This window comes from Saccostrea cucullata, unplaced genomic scaffold, assembly GCF_032062105.1.
Source record: "Saccostrea cucullata isolate Sc308-1 unplaced genomic scaffold, CSIRO_AGI_Scuc_v1 ctg364, whole genome shotgun sequence".
In the NCBI taxonomy this organism is placed as follows: domain Eukaryota; kingdom Metazoa; phylum Mollusca; class Bivalvia; order Ostreida; family Ostreidae; genus Saccostrea; species Saccostrea cuccullata.
Window position 1 is genome coordinate 7670 of NW_026928969.1, and position 24166 is coordinate 31835.

The window sequence follows — 24166 nt, forward strand, 5'->3', positions numbered from 1 at the left end:
GCGATTCCTGATTATGGAATCAGTTTCTGTTGCTATCTAGGAGAATATTTCAAGGCTATATTTTAAGATGAAACATACTTTTAAAATATTGAATGTGAAAAGACTACTATTAAGAAGTTATATTGCTTTCAATTTTAAGTCTTTCTAAATGTTTTTCCCCATTTCACAACCAACAAATCACACATATTTAAGGCATCGTTAAACATAAATTGGACACAATTTTAAAAAGATATGATTTAATTCATAAATATTTTGTTCATCACAGGTCATCTAATATCACATTAATAGAGATAGAGTTCTTTTGTCATTTAACTGAACATCAAAACAAATCAAATAGAATGTCAACATAACAAGGACATTTATAAAATGTCACAGACAAAAGCTTAAAACTCTTAATTTTTTAAGGATATTTAAGTTATTTTTATATGCGCCCTATATTTAATTTTTTCCAGTCATATAAATACCATTTACTTAAAAACCTGCTGCACATGCTGTATTTCTGCCAGCAAATCATAATCAGACAGATTCAACTGCAATTAAAAAAAACTCATATTAAAAACCACTTCAAACAATTTACTTAAAAATCTATAATTTAAGTTTTTGAGAAAAATCTTTCCATTCCATAACGTTTTTGTTTTCCCTTCTATTAACATTTTATATAACTAGAAACTTCAATTTACCTTCAATGCATATTTATAGGCCTGTTCTGCTTCCAGCTGTCTGCCAGTTTTGAGGCAGACCAAGGACAGATAACCCCAGACTTCTGGATCAGTGTTGTTTAGGATGTTGGCCTCAGACAGTGCATCTTCAGCTTCTGCTAGTTCTCCTAACTGTAAACATTAAAAAATGTTTTATTGCAAATAAAAGACTCAAAGATATTGAAATGCATTCAAAATACAGTAAAGATATTTATAAAAGGGAGATAACGTCTATTTGACAGAATATATTGAAATTATTCTATGTTTAAAACTTACCCTATAACATGCTATACCAACACCCAGCCATGAAACACAAGATGGGGATCTCTTGCAAGCCATAAGGAAAGTATTCTTTGCATTTGAAAACTACAAAAAGAAATGAAATTCAATCTTCATTACTTGCATCTAAAAAGATTCGAAGTTTAGATGTAAAAAACATACAACAGAAAAGTCATGGTTGGTATTCACTTTTAAAGTATGAATCAGGGCTTATGATTGAGCTTCCTTCCATTACACAAGTGTATGGAAAACTTTTTTTTAATTTCAAAGATGTAACTAATAATCACACAACAGCATTATCTTTCACAATACCTTTTCCTCTTGGAGGTATATAGAGGCCAATCTAAGGTATATAGAATGCATTTCTGCTGCATCCGTTGTAAAGGAAAGAGTGCGTTCATAGCAGTCCCTGGAAGCCTCCACATCATTGGTCATATACTTCACATGTCCCATCAGGGCCCAGGCATCCGGGTTCTACAAAATTCAAATAGGAACTGAAATCTCCAACTAACTTAAATGAGGACCAATAATGTTCTTTTCTTCATTTATTCTCCAGATAAAATCATTAATAAGCACTTATTAAACCATAAACAGATTGTCAACTCCTAGATCAAATCTCTGCAACAACTTTTTAAACAGCTTTATTAAAATCCCAATCAAAAACTGTATGACAAGCAAAAACTGTAAAACAATTTGATATTCTGTTACCTGGTAGTCAAACTGCAGGGCCTCATCCAGACTGTTTTCAGCTTCCTTGTATTCTTTCTTCTGAAGCTTTAACCTGGCATAGTTAATGTGATATCCAGAAGTGGGGCCTCCCATTGGAGACAGCAGTTCATGTGCCAGGGCTCTCTCAGTGAACTATAAACATAGACGTCAGTAAATTCAATGGCTCACACCTTAAGTATTTAAAATGATTTTATGATAGGAATATACTAAACTTCATTTTTGTGACCTCTTGATTTTTGCAATTTGTTAATGAGTTACTGATTTTTTTTTATTAGCATGTTTTCAGTAAAATTATCAATATAAACTATTGAAATGGCAATTGCATTTTTTTTTAGGTATTTCTAACAAGCAAAAAAAAAAAACAACCTTGAATGTGCTAAGTAGGCGTTCATGATGACCCCCTTTTAAACATAAAATTAAACCAAGGGGGCTCTTATGTAAATAAAATTATAGGTGTTTTTCAAAGCTTGCCAGAAAGGTCCCAAGAAGATGCACTTGTTGAAATGCCAATATCTTTAAAGTTATAAACACTTACAGGGATAGCTTTGACCTCAATCAGCCACTCAATGGCCTGCATGTAGATACTGGATCGGGGGACAGGGGTGGGCTCCCTGACAGGGGATTCCTCTACCTCCTCCGCAGGCTGGGGGGTACCGCGCTGGCTCCCCATCCTGTAATGGCTGCCAGGGCGAGAGGTGGTACTGTCTGTCTTAATCTTACTTCCTGTTATTTCAGAAATATTAAATTATTAATATGTATTACTTAAGTACAAAGTAATTAATGAATACCTGGTATATCACTGCAAAATTGAAAGTAAATTTTGAAAATTTTGTTGCTATAAAATTTAATCATTGGTATTAATGAAAAAAGGAGGCATTATTGCAGCTAAGAAGTATAAATTCATTGATTATTTTTAACATGAACATACAATTGTTACAATCATTTTCCACATCTCTTCAAACTAGAACATTTCAAGAACCTAGACTACATTAGAAGATAGATCTTTAGCTTGCATGATAAAATGAATTTTTTGGACTGTGAAAACCCACTAATAATAAGCATTACCAATTTTTTTTTCCCTGAGAAAATGTTTTACACATCAGTAAATATCTAATGGTAGGAAAATCTAAAGAAAATCTACTGTTCAACAGCTTAGCCAATACAAGCATCTAATATTATAACTTACCAACAATGTCTATTAAAAATGAATGTTTAAAAAAATTAGATTATAATTAAAATTCCATTGATTAATGGTCTTTCTAAAGTCAAAAGGTACAAGTATTAAAAAAAAACCTATGTGATAGGTGATTTTTAAGGGCTGAGCTAAAAGCAATTTTGCTAAAGTGAATTAATACATTTTTCTACTACAAACCAAAAAGTTCAAGTATTTTAAAAACAAAACCCCTCTACAATACATGTACTTCATAAAATGCCTTTGTAATCAACAGAAAACATTGGCTAAATGGAAACACAAAATCTATATAATGTAATATCTTCAATTTCTTCATAAATACTAATTTCCCCAATAAAAACTCTTTGAATGCATAATAGTGCATTTCTATGATTATATACTATTACAAGAAAAATAAATCAAAAGTGATACATGTTTTACATTCTGCAATGACAGTAATAATGTCATACAATTTTTTGATTGCATTATCATTTCCAAATGAATTTAAAAACTATTATTTGATAGGTGATAAGTAACAAATGTCCTTTTTGTCTTGACATTTGCTACTTTGTAAATTATATAAATCATCTTTGTACTTTAATGAAATGAGATCAAACATTCAGATAAAAATCTTCAGAATGACATCTGCTTTGACACAACATACAAGATTACTTTTTCCAGGAAGGTGAAAAAATAATCAATGTGTGTTATTAATTTTGATCTTCTGTCACACTGCAATATATTTAGGTGTAAAAACTCATCTAATTAGTGCAACATCAACACACTCTGTGTAGATCAATACTGAAGTGGGATCACATAAAGTCATCCTGCACAGCACTGCTCAAAATTTTTTCATTGATACTAAAATGTCAGTAAGTGCACATTTTTGTGATCGTGTGAATTTTCTACGAGGAGCAGAGAAAGTTTTTTTCCCCTCTACCTTTTGCAATCCTGACTGCGTCACATGAACAAAATCAAAGATTAATTAAAACATTAACTCAAAGTTATCCAGAAACTCTCAATACTTCACAGCAAAACAAGCACACACACAGGACATGGTATGGGAAGTTATATGTAAAACATTTGTGTTAGTCATTAAGCAAGTACAATGGAGCCTTTAGTTCAAACACATGTAATAACATCAAAACCAATTCAAAGGCAAACAAAGGTTGATTAATGATGCTCATTTGTAGATCAGGTCATAGGTCAAAGGTGGGAGATCAATAGGTGAATATTTGAGTGAAGGTCACTGTTAAGGTGGACTATATAATTTTTCCTGTACCTTGTAAAAGAGGGGATTGATCTGGGCGGAGATGTGGGTCTACAACCAAGGAGATAGGTTAAGGCAGATTCAGTTTATTTCATTAAAATGTATTTGGTTTTTCCCATCACCACAAGGGTACTTAAATATACCAAAAATATCTATCATAGTTTAATTATTTCAAATGTTTTGACAGTTAAATTCATCAGACGAATGAATATCCTACACAGTGTCAAATTTGGATGTTGGAATTTTATCCTCTAGATATTTCCCCAACTTCTCACACAAAAATCCAAAAAGGAATTCCCACAATTAGACAAAGGTCCATAACACTGTTATTGCTGTCTTACCAGATCTCTTGGACGCAGACATTCTTCTATCACTGACAGAACCTTTCCCAGAGCGAGCAGAAGTTGGAGGTTTGTCACTAGATGGAGGGGAGGGTTGTTTGATGTCAGGGACTGAGGGTGGGGCCAAGCCTCCCTGATCATGGTCCACTTCTGAAAAACATAATGCACTTAGAGTGAAAATGTCACAAAGTATATTCTCACTCTCATGTCCCCCTCTGGCCACCCTCTTACCTTTATCCTCACTCTCATGTTCTCCCCTGGCTAGCTACTCATACCTTTCTCCCCACTCTCCTATTTTCCTCTCACCACCCCTCTTACCTTTATCCTCACTCTTGTGTTCTCTTCTGGCTAGCTTCTCATACCTTTCTCCCCACTCTCCTATTCTCCTCTCACCGCCCCTCTTACCTTTATCCTCACTCTCATGTTCTCCTCTGGCTAGCTCCTTATACCTTTCTCCTCACTCTCATCTTCCCCACTTACCGCCCCTCTTACCTTTATCCTCACTCTCATGTTCTCCTCTGGCTAGTTTCTCTTTGGCCATCTCATCATCTCTCAGAGCCTTGGCCTCAGCAACAGCTGCTGCTTGGTTAAGTTTGTTGGCTTCAAGGTAAGCCATTTCTGCTCCTATCTCATTGTTAACAGCATCATAAAACAGGCCTACAGAGAAAAATATTGCCAAAAAATTAGGATCTGGCAAATAATCTTTTTTTTCACTGCCTGTTTGAAAGAAAAATTACCTTTAAAAATTTCAACCTGTTGAAATTGCTAAGCATTTGAAACATCAGTCCTTCCTTTTTATTTTCTCTTTTGAACAATATTTGAATACCCACCAAGCATGGTCCAGGCCAGAATGCTCTTGGGATCCACACATGTGGCTGCTTCAAAGAATGTTTCAGCAGCCTCATTTCTCTCTGATAGAGTGCAGACAACCCCATACAATAGCAACCTAGGGAAAGCAAAAACAAATTCATTACCAAAAAAATTTCTACAACCTTGATTTGCATCTGGGTCTTTAAAGAATATTCATAAAGTTTTCACTACTGGATATAAACTTTATTCTTTTTGAATCTTTGACCATTAACCAGAAGTCTCTGTCGAGACTGTAGCTCTACTGGTTTGCACTTATAACAAAGGATGAGAAAAGAAGCCATTGCCATCAGACCAAAACTGTAGAGGGAGTAGCGTTTTAAAGGAATTTCACAGACATTTCTATTTTTAGTACATGGATCCGATGCACCATTTTATGAACTTTAGTGTAGTCTACTTGTGTGCCAAGTTAGATTGAAATCAGATCAAAACTGTAGGAACAGTAGCGTTTTAAAGGAATATCACAGAAAATTCTACAGTTAGTAACCATGGCAACACCATTCATTAAAATCAAAAATCAATGCATTATTTTATGTATCTTAGTGTAGTCTACTTGTGTGCCAGGTTAGATTGAAATCAGACCAAAACTGTAGGAGGAGTAGCATTTTAAAGGAATTTCACAGAAAATTCTATTTTGAGTAACTATGGCAACACCGTTCATCAAAATCAAAAACCAATGCACTATTTTATGTATCTTAGTGTAGTCTACTTGTGTGCCAAGTTATATTAAAATCGGACCAAATCTGTAGAAGAGTAGCATTTTAAAGGAATTTCACAGAAAATTCTAATTTTAGCAACCATGGCAACACCGTTCCTTGAAAGCAAAAACCGATGCACTATTTTATGTACATCTTAGTGTAGTCTACTTGTGTGTTAAGTTACATCAAAATCATACCAAAACTGTAGGAGGAGTAGCGTTTAAAAGGAATTTCACAGAAAATTCTATTTTTAGTATCCATGGCAACACCGTTCATCAAAATCAAAAACCGATGCACTATTTTATGTATCTTAGTGTAGTCTACTTGTGTGCCAAGTTAGACTGAAATTAGACCAAAACTGTAGGAGGAGTAGCGTTTAAAAGGAATTTCACAGAAAATTCTATTTTTAGTATCCATGGCAACACCGTTCATCAAAATCAAAAACCGATGCACTATTTTATGTACATCTTAGTGTAGTCTACTTGTGTGTTAAGTTACATCAAAATCATACCAAAACTGTAGGAGGAGTAGCGTTTAAAAGGAATTTCACAGAAAATTCTATTTTTAGTATCCATGGCAACACCGTTCATCAAAATCAAAAACCAGTGCACTATTTTATGTATCTTAGTGTAGTCTACTTGTGTGCCAAGTTATATTGAAATTAGACCAAAACTGTAGGAGGAGTAGCATTTTAAAGGAATTTCACAGAAAATTCTATTTTTAGTAACCATGGCAACACTGTTCATCAAAATCAAAATCCAATGCACTATTCTATGCATCTTTGTGCAGTCTACTTGTGTGCCAAGTATATTAAAATCAGACCAAAACTGTAGGAGGAGTAGCATTTTGAAAAATTGTTTACAGATGGACAGACAGACAGACAGACGGACGGACGACGGACACCTTACTATCGCATAAGCTCTTCTGGTCTCTGACCAGTAGAGCTAAAAACAGCTGGCAAATTCACAAATCTTTCCATAAGACAAATATGGACAGACAAACAGACTTAATGAACCTGGCTCTAAATCATTCCTCTTTTTTTTTTTAATTTCCATTGACTCACCCTTGTAAATGCTTCTGATCAATAGCGATGCACTCTTTGAAGCATTCCTCTGCCTTGGTAATATCATTGATGTATAAACAGAAGGTTCCATAATCAAACCAGTGGGAAGGATCATTCTTGTTTCTTGCAATCCTCTGTAAATCATTTTTTATCCATTACTGACATTTCAGATAAGCATTGAAAAATTACATTTTCTGCCTTAGAAATTTCATCTTTTTAACTTCTTTTCAAAAATTTAAGCTTCATTTAACTAATTAGGTTGAGATACAAAATTGTAGACTACAGAAAAAAACTTTTAATGTTACCCAAAAAACTTAATTTTTATAAATAATTTACATTCAAAAATAAATAAATAAGATAAGTACAAAAAAATTACTCAAAAACATGAATGAATTTGATACAGAATCAAGAAATAAATTGAAAACAAACCTCTTGATAATATTTGGTGGCTAGCTCATAATTTCCATTAACTTCTGCTTCTCTTGCAAAGTGCTTGAGCTGGGCAGAGTCAGTCATAGGCTTGGGAATGGGAGCTTGATCCTCAAGGGCCAAAAATTTGCCCAAAGCAACATGCATTTGATCAATCAAGTAAACATACAACTCACTAAGGAAAGTCTGAAAATAAAACAGAAGTTTCTCTTGAACAATAGTCACATTTGGTATGCTTAATAACAGTTTGTATAAACAAGAGGCCCATGGGCCACATCGCTCACCTGAGAAGCTTTGACCATTCTGTTCTTTACCAGATTTCCCCCTTGTTATACATAATGCATCCCCACCCTACCCCTCTGATCATAATTTAGACATTTTGAAATCTACACTACCCCATGATCCTTCCATGGGCACATATGTTTCAGCTTTTTTGGCCCAGTGGTTCCTGAGAAGAAGATTTTCAAAGATTTTTCCTATATATTTCTATGTAAAACTTTGATACCCCATTGTGCCCTTCCCCCGGGGGTCATGATTCCTACAATTTAGAATTTACACTAAGAATGCTTCCACATAAGCTTCACTTTTTCTGGCCCAGTGGTTCTTGAGAAGAAGATTTTCAAAGATTTTTCCTATATATTTCTATGTAAAACTTTGATACCCCATTGTGGCCCCGCCCTTCCCCCAGGGGTCATGATTTGAACAATTTAGAATCTACACTACACCAGGATGCTTCCACATAAGTTTCAGCTTTTCTGGCCTAGTGGTTCTTGAGAAGAAGATTTTCAAAGATTTTTCCTATATATTTCTATATAAAACTTTGATTCCCCATTGTGGCCCCACCCTTACCCTGGGGGTCATGAATTGACTAATTTAGAAACTACACTATAACAGGATGCTTCCACATAAGTTTCAGCTTTTCTGGCCCAGTGGTTCTTGAAAGAAGATTTTCAAAGATTTTTCCTATATATTTCTATGTAAAACTTGATTTGCATTGTGGCCCCGTCTTCTCCCGGGGGTCATGATTTGAACAATATATACACCAGGATGCTTCCACATAAGTTTCATTTCTGGCCCAGTGGTTCTTGAGAAGAAGATTTTCAAAGATTTTTCCTATATATTTCTATATAAAACTTTGATTCCCCATTGTGGCCCCACCCTTCCCCCGGGGGTCATGATTTGAACAATTTAGAATCTACATTATACCAGGATGCTTCCACATAAGTTTCAGCTTTTCTGGCCCAGTGGTTCTTGAGAAGAAGATTTTCAAAGATTTTTCCTATATATTTCTATGTAAAACTTGGATTCCTCATTGTGGCCCCTCCCTTCTCCCGGGGGTCATGATGTGAACAATTAGAATCTACACTATACCAGGATGCTTCCACATAAGTTTCAGCTTTTCTGGCCCAGTGGTTCTTGAGAAGAAGATTTTCAAAGATTTTTCCTATATATTTCTATATAGAACTTTGATTCCCCATTTTTTATCCGGGGGTCATGATTTGAACATCTACACTACCCCAGGATGTTTCCACATAAGTTTCAGCTTTTCTGGCCCAAGAAGAAGATTTTTTAATGACCCAACCCTATTTTTCTCTTTTCTTGATTATCTCCCCTTGCGAGGGGATATGTCCCTTCATTTTTATAATTTAAATTCCCCTTCACCCAAGGATGCTTTGTACCAAGTTTGGTCAAAATTGGCCCAGTGGTTCTTGAGAAGAAGTCGAAAATGTGAAAAGTTTAAATGAACAAAGACGGAAAAAAATGTGATCAGAAAAGCTCACTTGAGCCTTCGGCTCAGGTGAGCTAAAAATACTGCCAATAAAAATTATAATTTTACATTTTAATTAAAGGGTAAATTGTTGTAATTATATTCACCTTCTTTTCTTTTTTTCCACAAAAATTTATCACTTGCATCACATTAATCACTGCCAAATGCAGGGAACTGTTGATATGTTTTAGCAAATTTTTTCTATAGTTGTGAAAAGCCTTTTTGCTAAAAACTTTGCCATCAGACAATGACATGAATGGAACACTAACAATGTCAAAGATTTATGCTTTCAGAGAAAAAAACCCATCTCAAACCTGTAGTTCTTGTCTGTCCTCAAAGGCTGAAGTTTTAAGATATTTCTCGCGTACAATCTTCACCACTGCATACTTTAGCTGTTCTTTAAATGAAAAGTACTTTCCAGAGGAATTCAGCTCATAGATCAATTTCTGCCTCCTGTATATAAATTTTTTACTTTGTGTGAACACATTCTTTTCATTATCCTGCTTTTGGAAAAAAAATGCAGACCAATAACTATAACTGTTACAATTCAACAATCTTTAGCTGTACCTGGATTCCATTGCTTCTACAGTTTGTGGAACATCATCTGTCTTTAGGATATCACCAAACTGATCCCTGTAATAAAAGAAAGTGGTTAAAAATAAGATGTTTGGGATAATTTTGCTGCATTTTAATTAGGGATGTCAAATCGGTCGATTTTTAATACTCGGTTACTCGGACGTTTTTCCGATCGAGTACCCGGGTACTCGGTAAAAGTGTAAATAAATATGAACAAGTAACATTGATAACTGTAAAACATTGTAAGCTCTTGTAGAAATAAAACCACATGCTCCGATGGGAGATTTACCCGTAAATCTGATGTAATAATTATGAGCACCTCATGCCCGACGAAATTCAATATAACATTTTTAAAGATCAATTTATTTATCAGATAAATACAAGGAATAAAATCATAAATGGTTTACAGTGTTTTTATTAAAATAATAATCTGCTCCGTAATTGTAATGCAACTCTTTGGTTGCTTTTGACTTCCAGGTAATCAGTCATCAGAGCTACAGTATCGACTTGATCAAGTTCTATGACAGAGCGGATTTCTGATCTTCGTACATATTTTCGATCCTATATTTTATAGTATTACGGGACGGTATGTTGTAATTTGATGCAACGATGGACATAAGTTTTTAAAGCATTTGCCTTCAACCATTTGAATTAATGCATGTAATCATTCACAACCATATCAACAATCCGTTCGCACGTGTACATGGTGTAATATATCATCTGTCTCTTTTCCCGAAAATTTACTGCTTCTTGGAGAATTGACTAAATTATCTAATTTATTTAAACACAATAGACCTTAAATGATGTGCAGTGAAAACAAATCATTAAAGCAAACAAAAAATAAGGGTAGAAGACAGTCGAAGGTGAGAAAAGCCAGGTAGCAGGTGTTTGGTCACGATAATTACTGTATAATCAATGCCACGGGCGATAACGGTCATTTAGAGGTGTGAAAACCCTAATTACTGTATGTACAAATGCAATGAACATTTAACGTTTTAAAACCGATGTTTTAATGCATTAATAAATGAGCTTAGAAACATTCAAAAATATACAAGTAAATACCGATTTTAGTAATGTTTGGGATAATTTTGATATCCCTAATTTTAATGTGTAGCTGTAAAATATGACTCTAAGCAAATTTTATATGAAAAAGCTGTAACTGTTACCTGAACTCGTCTAGGATAAGATTAGCAACACTTCCAACTTGATTGTGGAAATCTTCAACAGCCTGGGAAAAAAAATTAATCGTAAGATTCCAGAAGATATATATGAACTATTACAATTGTAATTAATTTTATTTATTCTATTCAAAATGATACCTTTGATAAAATTAAATAATTATTTTTTAAAAAAATTGTTCATGATGCATTACCCTCTGAGCTCCATCAGTTCTTTTTGGAAACAGTGGTCTTGGAGGAATGTATTCAGCAACTCTACAAATTAAAAGAAACAGGATCTTCAAGATTTTGTTTACTGGTGCTCCATTTATTCATTACAAAGCATTCTGATAATTCCTTGGTTAAAAACACACACAAATGATAAACTACAATTGAACTTTATAATTTCAACTTTATTGATACCCTGGTAAATATTGTATATGGAATACCATGATGTCAAAGAGAGTGTGAGGTCCTTACTACTTAGTGCCAGTATTTTAACCTTAATACAGTATTTAAAACTTCTTATATACCATGCTTTTTCTCTGCCCAATTGAGTTTGAGATAAAAAGGTTGAACTGTATCATTTTGTTACCTTCTAGCCAGTTCCTCTGGGGGCCTTTTGGGTATAAGAGGCCTGGTGAGGCAGATTTCTAACATGACGTAGGACTTGGCATCCACATACTGCTGTCCCTCGACATTGACGGGGGCCTGTCCCTCCATCTCTGATCCAGTGTCTGACTTTATGGTCTGAGAGGCCTAGAGGTAAATCATAACAAGGTATTTATTTTGTTTGTATGTATGTAGGATAGGTAAAAATAAAAAAAAAAAAAAAGAATATTTTCCTTAAATTTTAAAAAAAAAAATTCATCTAAGAATAAAAATTATTTTCTCAAAACAAATAAAAAATATAGTATGAAAATCAAAAATTTCGAATTCTGTTAATTGTCAAGCTAATACTAACCTCAAAAATTGTGCTTAAAAACATATACACTATGTGAAACTCTACAATTTTGTTTTTTGAAATCAACAAAAATCTACTACTACAGGTGAAGAACATCACCAACTTTGGAGTCAAATTCTAATATCCACCTCAAAACCCTTCAAAAAAAACCTGGATCTCATCACCTTGGTAACAACCTCTCACCTCTCTCACTGATTGGCTGCTATATTTTTCTGACATGCCACTGTCATCCCTCTATACAACACAGTTGGTTTAAACTTCATATTTTATAAACTCAATCACTTAAATAATTCTGATTTTGAATTCCTCAAAATAATTTTTTTCATTTAGTATTTTTTTTTTTACTAAAACATTTTTGTCCCAACCACATGATATTATAGTATTTTTAAAAAAGTTTAATCAAGAAAATATATACATGTAAAAGTGCAGCAGATAACAGACCAAAAACAACTGTTCAACACAACAGCTTGGCAAAACACACTTTTGATTTTGAAACATGCACCAAAAAAAAAACAATTTGTAGTATATGGAAAACAAACTTGCAGTGGAAGTAACACAAAGTGAGGATAGGTAATCCATTTATTACAGTTTGCAGTCGTGTTAGTTAAAATTTCTACGTGGACAACAGGGAATGCACACAGGTTCACACAACACAATCCATTGTTAATTAAACACATGAAATAGCACTATCCCAACATGTTAAATTCTACATTTCAGCTATGAGCTGCAGAATTCTTCATCATTTCTTTCATGATGCTTTAAACCAGGGAAAAAAAGTTTTAAAAACTAGCATGAAAGCTTTGAGACTTCCTACACAATTCTAAACTCCCTCCCAGCCAAACTTTTACCTAAATGTACCACACTCATAATTCAGTGACAAGATAAGAAAAAAATTGATTTTTAAGAATATGATCTAGAGTTATTTTTCTGTCCCTTTTAGCCTAATCAGAAAAGGTCTAGATCTAGATCTAAAACAAATAAACACCTGTATTCCTAATTTCTTTATATAAAAATATTAATTTTACGATAAAAGGGGTAACAATTAATCTAAATGAGTGCATGCATGTGCATGAATCAGTTTCTCATGTCAACACGCCCGGTACCGAGTGAATGTAATAATGAGAGACTACCTCCGTTGGAACTTGACCCCCCGGCCCCGCTGGGGCCGCATTGGCTTGCTGTTGCTGTTGTTGTTGAGCAATGCTCATTGACCGCTGCAAGATCCAACACAAATTTTACAACAAAAAGTTTCAGTCACTACAAAATGGTCTAGTAAATCTTAATGTTTTTTGAATTTCAAGTTGTTTTTTTTAAAAATAGGAGTCCTGAAAAATATTTGAATTCAGGGTCTAATTTGTTCATCATTTAGACAATGAACTGGTCATTGTTAAATATCTGCAATATACTTTCATGTATATCAAGAGCAAAAAAAAAATGGTCTGGACTTAAAAACATAAAAGTTTGAGTTAACCCCCATGTTATTTTCTTTAAACAATCATGGCTGATTAAAAAACAACAAGTTTTATCTGTTTTTACAGAGGATAAAATACATGGGAGTTCATATTAGAATGAACGAAGCGAAGAAAAAAAAAGTCAAATGTCAGTGATATAATTATTCAAGCGTGTGATTATGCACGGCAGAGTTTGCCAACCTCATGGTCATGGTGCTGAGCAACACTACTGGCCCTCTGCAACAAGCAAAACTTGTCTTTTTTTTCCCCTCTCAACATGATTATATTCATATGGCATCAGAGCACCACATTTATTCCTCGTATCATAATATTCTCAGGTATTGATTTTCTTCCTATTGTTATCAAAATTTTTCAGAAAAACACAGAATTTCATTCTCCAAAAGATACACCGATGATTTACCATTTAATTTTTTCTGGTTCATTAAGTAGTTGTTATGCAACTTCCATTTGTGTCTTCAAAAATATTATAACATACTAATGCTTTTATTTTCGGTAAAAGAGGCATACATATATATTACAATATTTCCATGGGAAAAATTATCAAGCTTTTTGTTTGCTGTTTTAAGCAAACATTTTCCAGAAATTAAATTGGGTAAATCAACTAAAATTTAAAATCAAATTTCATAAAACAGTGTTTTATGTACAAGAAGTTAGAAAGGGACTAATCTTAGGACTAATATGTTTAATATTCAACATTTCAATTTTCAACGCATAAACTTGACAAGTGAATTCAATGAGGAAATACATGTATTGATAAACATCTGAACCTACCCCCTTCTTGACCTCTTTCTCTTTCTTTTCTCCCCCTTCTTTTCCAGCTTTCTTTGGGAAAGGAGAGGCACTGTTTCTGTTTAGGATGTTGAAGGCAATCTTAGCTGCCTCCTCCCCAAACCCTGTCTTCCTCTTGGTCTACATTTAAAAAAATCACTATCCATTATAAAGATATACAGTTCTACATGTTTGAGCAAAAAGTCAATTTTTTTTTTTAATTTTCTATAATTATTTAGAGAATTGGAATATACATATAGCCATTTCTGAAGAAATGGCAATGTTTCACTTTGCAAAATATTGTGCATTCTACCAGAAGCACTGTGTTGGACAAATGTCCCTAAATGCTGCTGACTTTAGCAGTAACTCTTTTTTTTTTCGGTCATGTAGCTCCCACCCACCAACCCATTTCATCTCATATTCGTGACTTTTTACATGAAGTATGAACCTTATGCTCTTTCATGATTCCTAGTTAATTAATATAAATGTGATCCATACTCACCTTCTCATGCATTGCATGATCAGTGTATGCATGTACTTTGTATGCTCCTCTTATTCTCTTCACTGAAACAGATATTAAATAATTTAAAATTTTCATACATTCCAAATACACAAAACTTAACATCAGGAGTTAACAATATTTTTTTTAATTTGTGAATGCTATGGCCTTCATTTTGCTAATAAAGCATATAAAAAAGAACCCCAATAAAAGCAAACCAAGTTATACTCCAAAGACAGAGCTAGCAATAAAAGGGGCAAATTAAGGCTTCAATTTAAAAATGTTTCCATCTTTCAAGGTAAGCCACCACTTAGTTCTTTTTGGAGGTTGCTATAAATTTCAGCTCTCATCATTGATGTTTTACTGCATTCAAAATAATACTCAAGAACGGTACATTACTTTTTATTTATGCTTTTGGACCCATCAAAATGACTTATTGTATCACATATCCCCTAAGACTGGTTCTCTTTACTGGTACTCACCCCCTGGGTATAGGAGAGGAGCCAAGTTGACAAAAGCCACACCATGGTAACTAATGGATCCTTCATCATCCTGTCAAAGAGAAAAAGTCATCCAATGTCAAATCACAATACAAGTTTTCCTTTTAATTGATACAGAAAAGAAAACCGAAAGAAAATTGATGAAAGTTATGAAGATTAATGATAAACTTTCCTTAGCAAATGAAAAGGAAATTGCAAGTAATAACTTGAGATAACAGGCTTTATAGTAGACAGGCATTATGATTTATACACTATTACTGTTCAATGTGAACCAAAATAAAAAAGAGAGTAACAGAAGGCAATTAGGAATAATACAAGCTTTAAATGAAAATTTTAGACATAGATTAACAAAATGCTACTTTTTACTAGAAAATCTCCTTTAATTAACTGATCCTTATTCTATCTTTGATAACAGCAAAAATATATAAAGCCAATTTTCTTTTAAATACAGATTAGAATTTTTAACTACAATTCAAACTTTCAGGAAAAGAATGTTCTAATGTTAAGAGAAAATGGGTGGGATCTTAAGATCTAAAGAGAAAAACTACAAAGTTTAACAAAGATTAGATACCCCCAGAAAATTATTGTCTACATATGGGTATCCATAGCAACAAAATGCACACACAGTGGACAAACCTTCAATTTCCCTCCCCCAAGTGGCTGTATGCAAAACATTAAATGATCAAAAGCTATTATTAAGTCAAAAATAAGTACTCTATGATGTTTGTTTCTTCAAAGTCAAATAAGGTACAGTGAAAAAAAGGCTTTATGAATTGTAAGGTCATGTTGATTAAATAAGCCCCTTTAGCATAGATTACCCATGATCATGCAATTTTTAATTTAAATTTTCTGAACTTCAGCTCAAAACTTATTTCCAGATGAAAATGAAAAGCTCTCTTCCAGGTAACTGATTTTTTTAGAGATGAGAAAGAGAGATAACGGTATTCATGAAAATTGCTAAAATACCATCTCCAATTTTGATTACATACAACATCAAAATACTAATGGCACTATTTCACAAGTGCTGTACATAGTCCATGACATATTATGGGCTTAATTTAAAAAAAAAAAAAAACTGAAATAAGTTTAGATAGACCATTAATATTCCACCAGGTGACTTCATGTATTATTGAGAATCCTCAATATCATCATAATGCACAAATGTGCGGTCATTGTAACATTTCTGTTGAAAAAGGTGTTAGTATATACATGTACAACTATACATTGAATTGCTGTGCAATATTACAAGTAAAAGATTTATTGTGTAGATTATAGGAATTATCAGAAGAAGAAATATATATGTCAATAAAAGACTCATATAGAATGTTAAAGTGAAAATTAATTATAAAAAAAAATTATATATTTAAAAATCACATACCATTATAACATAAAATGTACAATATTTATTTTTACAACGGTCTATTTAAATATTTATGTGTTTCCCCCAAGTTTACCATAATAAAATCAATTAAGTGTTGAGAAAAAAGTATCAAATCAATCCACTTTACTGTAAATATGGATATATAATGCTTGATGTTCATTACAAAATTTGTAATGGGTACTTCCATGATACCAATATAATGTATTTACAATAGTGAAGAATATATATGTACATATATTCAAAGATATTGGTATCTATACTGGGAAATGTTTCCTCAAAAGACTTTTTTAACCAATATAATTATGATTAAAATAAAAAAATATCAGAACAATTTTTCTTTGAAAAGAGATAATTGATATTATTATATAGTCTATTTATATGCTATATAATTCCCAAATTAAAAATATCAGAACAATTTTTCTTTGAAAAGAGATAATTGATACTGTACTTATAGCCAACAAGGTATACTGTGAAATAACTTATTTTCAGGGGGTGGGGTGGGGGGTAATTTTCATGGTTTTTTTATGGTAATGGAAAAGCTAGACCCATGAACTCATGTCCACCATGGAATGTAAAATTTCAAATTATAATCACTCAATATTTCTAAAATCCCAAAAACAAATCCCCCTCAAACCAAAGCTTTCTTTTAAACCATGAAAATTTGATTCCTCAAAAATATTTGGTTTTATGGGAAGTAGATTTTACTCATAGCATTTTATTGAAATATATTTTAATGAGAAAATTTCCGACAGCACAGAAGATGGGGGATGTTTCAATACCTTTTCAATGATGAATAAAAAACAAAAAATTGTCATAGCCTCCTCAAAAATGAATTCTGCATTGAAAATGTACTTGACAACACATGGAAAACTGTGACACTTGACTAAAACATCGACATTTTGGGAGAATTGTAACTAGACATGTATTTTGGCATTCGGGACACAAAATCATCAACAAAGGAATACCTACCACAACAGAATGCTGAAGAATATTGAAAGAAAAACCCTTGAAGTATTGCCCACATGAAATTTCAGGATCAACCAATTTATATTTGTCCATTTGAAATAAATCAAAAATATATATGTTTGTTTGTTTGTTAGTATTTATATATATAGGGGAAACACACCAAGCAATTTAGGTCTAAACTTTTATATGTATATGTAAAAACCATAAAACTAAAAAAAAAATAAAATAATTTAAAAATATGTGTAAAGCTGTGCACACTTTGTTCTAATTTTGCTTTTAAAGTGGGCTACATTACAGATTTAAACTTACAACTGTAGTAGCATTCTGTGACTGTGAAGGGTCAAGGTCAAATTCTCAATGTGATGACATTGACATAAGGGCATCTTTACATTATTTAACATCAAATGAAAAAGAAATTCTCACACAGAAAACAAATACTGAAAAAAAGTGCATAAAACATTAATGATTCATGCGTTTACTTCATAACAGCCTCATTCCAGATGTTATAGTCTGATCATTAATTTGTGAATAATACAAAACATAAGTCTGTAATAATATGCAGCCTTATATGTGCTCACCTTCTTGCCCTTGGCAGCCGCTGGCTGAGGTAACCTCATCACCTCCACAGGCCAATACCTACACTTAGCTATCTTATCCTGGAAACTGTGAAAATAAGACACAAAATTATATATTGCTTATTAAAAATCCTCCCCCCCCCCCCCCCCCCCCCCCCCCCCCCCCCGAAAAATAAACATTATTAAATAAATGAATTTTCAAAAAGACTTGTTTGAAAAATATTTAATATTTTTTTCATACATTTTTTCATACTATCACCCAGCTACCAACCCACTCCCTTCCACAACCCCTAGGATGATATGTTTGTTGTTTTTATCTAAGAGTAGAGTTTATGAGAGAAAAAAAAAATCAAAACATCCTTCCAATCCTAATCTCAGCTGAAAATACATATATATTATTACAACAGTAACTTGATTCGAAGGGTCGTATCACGTTTTGACAGGCGCGGATCATATCAAACGAGACGCGAAGCGTTGATTTTGATCTGATGATCCACGCCTGTCAACGAGACGTGATATGGCTCTTCAGATCAAGTTACTGATATGATGATAAATTTATCATATACCCCTTATAACTGGCTAAATATATTAAAATAAACCTTTAGAGATAAATTGGATAATATTCATCCATTAAACAAAGCATGATAACAAGGGACTTTTTAAGGCACAAGAAATCTGCATACTACGTCATCAGTTTCAGAAAGTGGTGATATGGATTCAGAAAACCACAGTGTGGTGATCCGGAAAGTCGGATCACGATGTCACGTGATTTCATAAAATCAACAGTAAAATTGAGTGATACACATTAGGTATATAATAAAGAACCATATGCTGACCTTTTGGTAGCCAGGGCATCCATGTAACATCTCCTCTCTGTATTCCAGGTGACCCTCAGTTTTTCTGTCTCTGCCATATGACGATGCTCTCGATCTTCTTTACCCTTGAATTCACCATCTTCATCATCAATATTGTCAGGGGGTAGGAAACTGAAAAATTGTCAATTGATATTTATAAAAAAACATCAAGTATTAGCTAGGTATTGAGCAAATAAATTTTATGCTTTTATTAAGAAATTATTCCTTCCTCTTTTATTTTGTAAATTGATTGCTGATGATATATCCTTGCAACAATAAAATAAAACATTTCAAACAATTTGCCAACTTCTAGACTTGCATGTGCATAGAATCGAATGTTCCATATTTTCTGCATGCACCTTCATCTAAATTCCAAAGGAGACATGTTCTTATAAACAATATTTAAAATATTGTGATTCAGTTACCTCTCTGGGATGTAGACAGAGTTTCCTTGAGCAGTGCCTGGTACAGCCCACTTTTTCTGGCGATTGGGGGGCTCCTTGTCAACGCTTGGCTTTAATGCCCCATTAGCAAAGACTACTGGTGTCTCTTTCTGTGAAAATATAGCTAAGCTTAATAAGAACTGTCTCTCAATTATTCCTAATAAATGTAAACACCTCTCATATAATTTTTGTTGGGTCAGTTTATTTTTATGTTACAAAATAAAGATTTTTCTTTGATGCAAAAATTTTTGTATTTCACAAGATGGGCATAAAGGAATGTGATTAAAAACTAAACTGGAGGCAAGTTATTAAGTTTTTTTTATTTGCAGCAAAAGAAAAGATTTGTAATTTAATTCTTTTCAAAGTATTAATTAGAAACTTACCTCAGCTGACACTGGGATGGGAAGTGCAGAACAATAAGCATATTGTGTGCCGGTCATTGTCCAGGACTCGGGGGGAGAGTACAGACTCTCTACAGTCAAGGTCATCAGGTTCCCCTGGTCAATGTGTGTCCCCTCCAACAGGGATTCCTGAACTGAGATCACCACCTCCATCTCTGGCTGTTAAATAATCAAAATGTTGTCAAAAAAAAGCCTCTCCAAAAATGTGTAATATTTGATCATGTTTGCACAGCCTCCATTAAGCCTATCTGGTATAAAATTTTCTTAGCATGCTAAATTTCTATTTTTTTTCTAGAAGAAAACATTACTCTTGCATATCATGTGTTAACATTTCTACAGAGATTTCTGAACTCAAGAATTTTAAATCAAGTGATTTTTCTTTGAGAAGACCTTCATCATGATTTCAGTAAAAAGTTAAAGACTGCTTAAAAACTTCAGTTTTTATCTAGAAATACCTTAGGACTTTCAGGACTAATTGTCTCCAAAGGCGAGCCAGGCAAAGGGTTGATCACCAGATTGTAGTGATGTTTTGTTTCACCTAAAAAAAAAAGGTGGAGAACATATAGAGGACAGTTTATGAAAAATTAGCAATTTTAACTTGTTTCTGAAGAGTGTGTAGGTGTAGCTCATAATTCAAATTCATCTAGACCACCCCTTCCCCCAAAATATATATCTCTGCAATGAATTAAAAAAAAAATTCTCTCTGAGAATCACAATCATACTATATACCAAATTACACAGTTACTTGTTGATATATGTAATGCATTATTCTATAAAATATGCAGAACTGTGTTATTTAAATCAGCAAACTTGAAAAGTGCATGCTTATTTGCTATGCATCAAATCTAAAGAAGGATACCTTTGACAAGGGGAAGTAAATCCACAGTACATTGTCCAAGCTGAGCAGTCTTCTCCTCTTTTTGCTTTTTTTCCTTTGGTAGAACTTCTGTCACAGTCACTGAAAGTAAAGTATTTTTTTTTATCTTTTAATCTTTTCATTTTAAGTTAAAAAGTCATATCCTTCATTTATTGAGTTTCATAAAGAACTCCACATGCTAAACAAAGATATCACGACACAGCCTAATAATATCTTTGTCAAATGTTTTTTTCTTTTTTGTTCAACTTTGTGTGTGTTAATGTCAGAATTTAATGTTTAAAAAATTCAATATTATAGTTTCTAGTTTCTTTTTTTTTAATTTCTAATACATACAGACAACTGGTCTGTAAGAAATTTCATCTAAGACCAAGGGGTCCTCAAAGGTACAGTTCAGTGTAGCTGTATAATCAATCTCTGCAGGGGTATCGGGGATACACTCCACCTTAGGGGATTCCCCCAACTGTCTGTCACCAAATTCCACCTTAACCGTAATCTGCACATTATCTCCCTTAGTTCCTTTCTGTAAACAATATAGAAAAAAAAATAACAGTCAGTGAGTCTTGGTCATAAATGGCTTCATTATATTTGATTAATAATTAAGATTGCTTCCATAACCAATAAGCCTATAATACTAATTCATGGTACTACATGTATATTAATGGGTCTATTTTGATAAGTTAACTGTTGGTAGTTTGCTTGAAAAATAATTAAATTTATTAAATATTTTAATTATTTTCTTAGTTTCTTATTCACACAATAACCCCTTTCCTCCATCAAACTTGTTTTCTTTTCATTCTTATTAATCACTAGATAATAAATAAGTAAAATCAAATACTTGTATGGTTATAAATTATATATTTATATATACTAGACAGCTAACATGAACTTAGTATGAATTCAATCACCAATATCCCCAAAACCAAACTTTAAAAAGATTACAATACTCTTAGTACATGTACATAAACTTAACAGAAAACACTTGACGCTTTTTTTTTCAAACAAATTAATAATTTTAACTCTAAACATAAACAGTACCCTGCAAATGACAAACACGATTATTTGAACTAGATTGTTAAAAAATCTAATAATTACTGAAAACTACATTGTACAGCAATGAAAAACAACTATAAATCACAGTAAAACAGTAATAATGTCGATAAACACTTACAGCACTTGAACATTTATAACAATCCTGTGTTTGACCAAAATACAGATATAATCAGCTACATCATAAACAAAATGCTATTGACACTAAGTAAGAATGATAAATGAGAAGATAAACTGACAACTGATGCATGTGCTTCCATTAGGCTTACTTAGTTTGCCTATTGGAAAACAATAGCTCATTCCTGCAACTATTCATGTAACTAAAAGATTCACTAAAACATAAAATTTGTGAACTGAGAAATATCATTACCGATGATCCTGACCATGGCCTCTGAGTGCATTAATAATAAACAATAAGGAAGATGAAATTCCAATTATACATTATACTGCAATATAAATGTAAAAAAAAAATATTACTGAAAAAAATTTGAATATGGAATGAATAATTATATGACTTTATCTCATTGATAAATTGTGCTATCACATTTACTCATTTACTTGTGTGAATTTTATATTATTGTTGTCAAGTGTGAATAAAAACTGACATCAGTGTTATTTTCATGAATAATTTAGTGTCTTAAAAAAGGTGAGACTTTGGATTATGAAGTTGTCATGCCAATTTTTCATGTTATAAAATCCAAAGAGTGAGTAATTTATAACAATACAGTCTAGAAAAAAATCATGCATTTTGGATTGATTAACAAACTTAATTTCAAGTCTATTTCAACTTTTAAGATTTCACTGAATTTTGTTGTTGTTGTTGTTGCACAAGCACACATTACTAATATTGTGATGAGTTTTTCTTCAGAAATGAGTTTTATATATTTCATGACAACACAATTCACAGAGCAATGACGTGTTCCAGTAGCGTGCATATAATATGCCTCATCAGTCCTCAAACTCAAGACATTACCTGACCATTGTCTATCTTTGTCAATTTCTGAAATGTACATTATCTTAAGCACTGCATGTTCATTAAATAGTGAGCAAATCCCTTAACCCAAGATGTTAAGATATAATACATTTAAGCAAGCTTAAATTTATATGAATAAGACTTTTTAAAGAAGCAGTATAAGCATGTTAGATACCCCTGAGTAATAAAATAATATCTGATTTACTTAAAAACAAAGTTTATGAATTGAAAGAAAATATGACATGACTATATAAAAAAAGATGTAATGAAACTGAATTATAATGAGATCTTGAAATATATTTGAAATAAAAATCATCCATCAAAATATGCCTTACCAAGTTTGAAGCTTTAACAATGTGGATGCTGAGTGGCTCTGGTGGCCTAGTCTGAGGAACATCAACCTCTGTCATGTTTGTTCTGTGTAGACATCAAATAAAAAATAACCATAACAGCAAAGCACTTGTATATATTAATGGCATCCCAGTGCACACACTGAAGACTTGGTACTGTTAAGTGGAAATTTTAGCGAGACACAAATTTAGCGATTTGTCCTCAAAAAGTTGTATTCTATTTTTTTAGCAAGATGTTATTTTTGCGATTTTTGAATGCTCACTATAGGAGCTATTACAAATAAAATGCAATCAATTTTCAGCGATATTCAATTTTAGCAATCTCAGCACCCTCGTTAATAATGCCAAAATTAAATCCTCGCTAAAAATTCTGCTTATTCACTGAGAATATTGATTATTTTATCATATTTACATAGGATCACTAGAAATTTAAAATGTGCAGGTGGAGAAAACTGAAAACACCTTATCTCCATAACAATTCAGCCAGGTTGTCCTGCACTGATTTATCCAAAACACATAGCAAATACCTGCTGCTTTTGTTAAGCCCCAATTCTTCAAAATAGCTTTTAACATGTTTTAAAAGTTACTATTGTGGAACGTTAGGAAGAACTTATTTATATGCATGAGGATTAAGTTAAGCCCCCATCCTAAAGAAAGGGAAACACATATGTGTGCATAAAAATATATTTATTATGTCAGAGCAACTGTTTTGATAATTCTATAGGTTTATGAAAAATCACAGCAAAACTAAAACGTCACAAAAGTACCAGCAAATAGATATGCACTGAACTATTGTGATACTATGGCGCTATAATTGTTAACTTACGTTGTTTCGGTTGGTTTTTATGATTCTAATCTGTTGCCGTGTACGTTAGCTTGCTGCTTGTGTCCGTTCCCTTGGTGAGGTAGAGTATCACGCGCGGAATTTGATCAGACAGGTTTTACAATAAAATTTCGGATGATGCATGAGACAAAGTCATTATGGAAAATTTTAATTGACATTGCTTAGTTCATTTAATTTTAGAAATATATTCAATTGTAAAATAATTC

General features: G+C 32.8%; 1 protein-coding gene across 1 annotated transcript; it reads right to left on the reverse strand.

Annotated features, from left to right (window-relative positions):
* Positions 1-467: 467 nt before the first annotated feature.
* LOC134279459 (cilia- and flagella-associated protein 70-like) lies at positions 468-24075 on the reverse strand. Its single transcript, XM_062761874.1, has 32 exons — positions 23943-24075; positions 23102-23183; positions 22767-22793; positions 21080-21266; positions 20729-20827; positions 20325-20407; positions 19852-20028; positions 19451-19578; positions 19008-19157; positions 18175-18259; positions 17906-17926; positions 15232-15301; positions 14753-14814; positions 14254-14391; positions 13141-13224; positions 11642-11805; positions 11262-11322; positions 11056-11117; positions 9881-9946; positions 9628-9766; positions 7546-7731; positions 7117-7250; positions 5319-5434; positions 4981-5145; positions 4489-4638; positions 4160-4198; positions 2242-2429; positions 1686-1838; positions 1290-1451; positions 975-1064; positions 681-830; positions 468-530 (listed from the first exon to the last, which is right to left on the reverse strand). The coding sequence occupies exons 2-32, from the start codon at positions 23174-23176 to the stop codon at positions 468-470; spliced, it is 3474 nt and encodes a 1157-aa protein (XP_062617858.1). The 5' UTR covers positions 23177-23183; positions 23943-24075.
* Positions 24076-24166: the final 91 nt, after the last annotated feature.